This window comes from Myotis davidii, unplaced genomic scaffold (assembly GCF_000327345.1).
Source record: "Myotis davidii unplaced genomic scaffold, ASM32734v1 scaffold1509, whole genome shotgun sequence".
NCBI lineage: Eukaryota > Metazoa > Chordata > Mammalia > Chiroptera > Vespertilionidae > Myotis > Myotis davidii.
The window spans coordinates 161005-161244 of record NW_006299480.1 but is presented as its reverse complement, the minus strand read 5'-3'; the positions used below and the strand labels follow the sequence as shown (position 1 = coordinate 161244).

The following is a 240-nucleotide window of genomic DNA, read 5'->3' as shown; positions in this document are numbered from 1 at the left end:
GCCGCCCCCCGCCCGCCCGCAGACGGTGCTGAAGCTGCTGGTGGCCGGCGAGGGCCGCTGCCGCACGGGCGTGCTCATCCCCATCCCTCAGTACCCGCTCTACTCAGCGGCGCTGGCCGAGCTCAACGCGGTGCAGGTGGACTACTACCTGGACGAGGACCGCGCCTGGGCGCTGGACGTGGCGGAGCTCCGGCGCGCGCTGTGCCAGGCGCGGGAGCACTGCCGCCCCCGCGCGCTCTG

At 75.8% G+C, this 240-nt stretch overlaps 1 protein-coding gene across 1 annotated transcript in view; it reads left to right on the top strand.

Moving 5' to 3' along the window:
• GPT (glutamic-pyruvate transaminase (alanine aminotransferase)) overlaps positions 1-240 on the top strand; it is a 6027-nt gene that overhangs the window by 4430 nt on the left and 1357 nt on the right. The window contains exon 5 of the mRNA XM_006775152.2: positions 21-234. Coding sequence (XP_006775215.1) covers positions 21-234 — 214 coding nt within the window. The remainder of the gene's footprint in view (positions 1-20; positions 235-240) is intronic.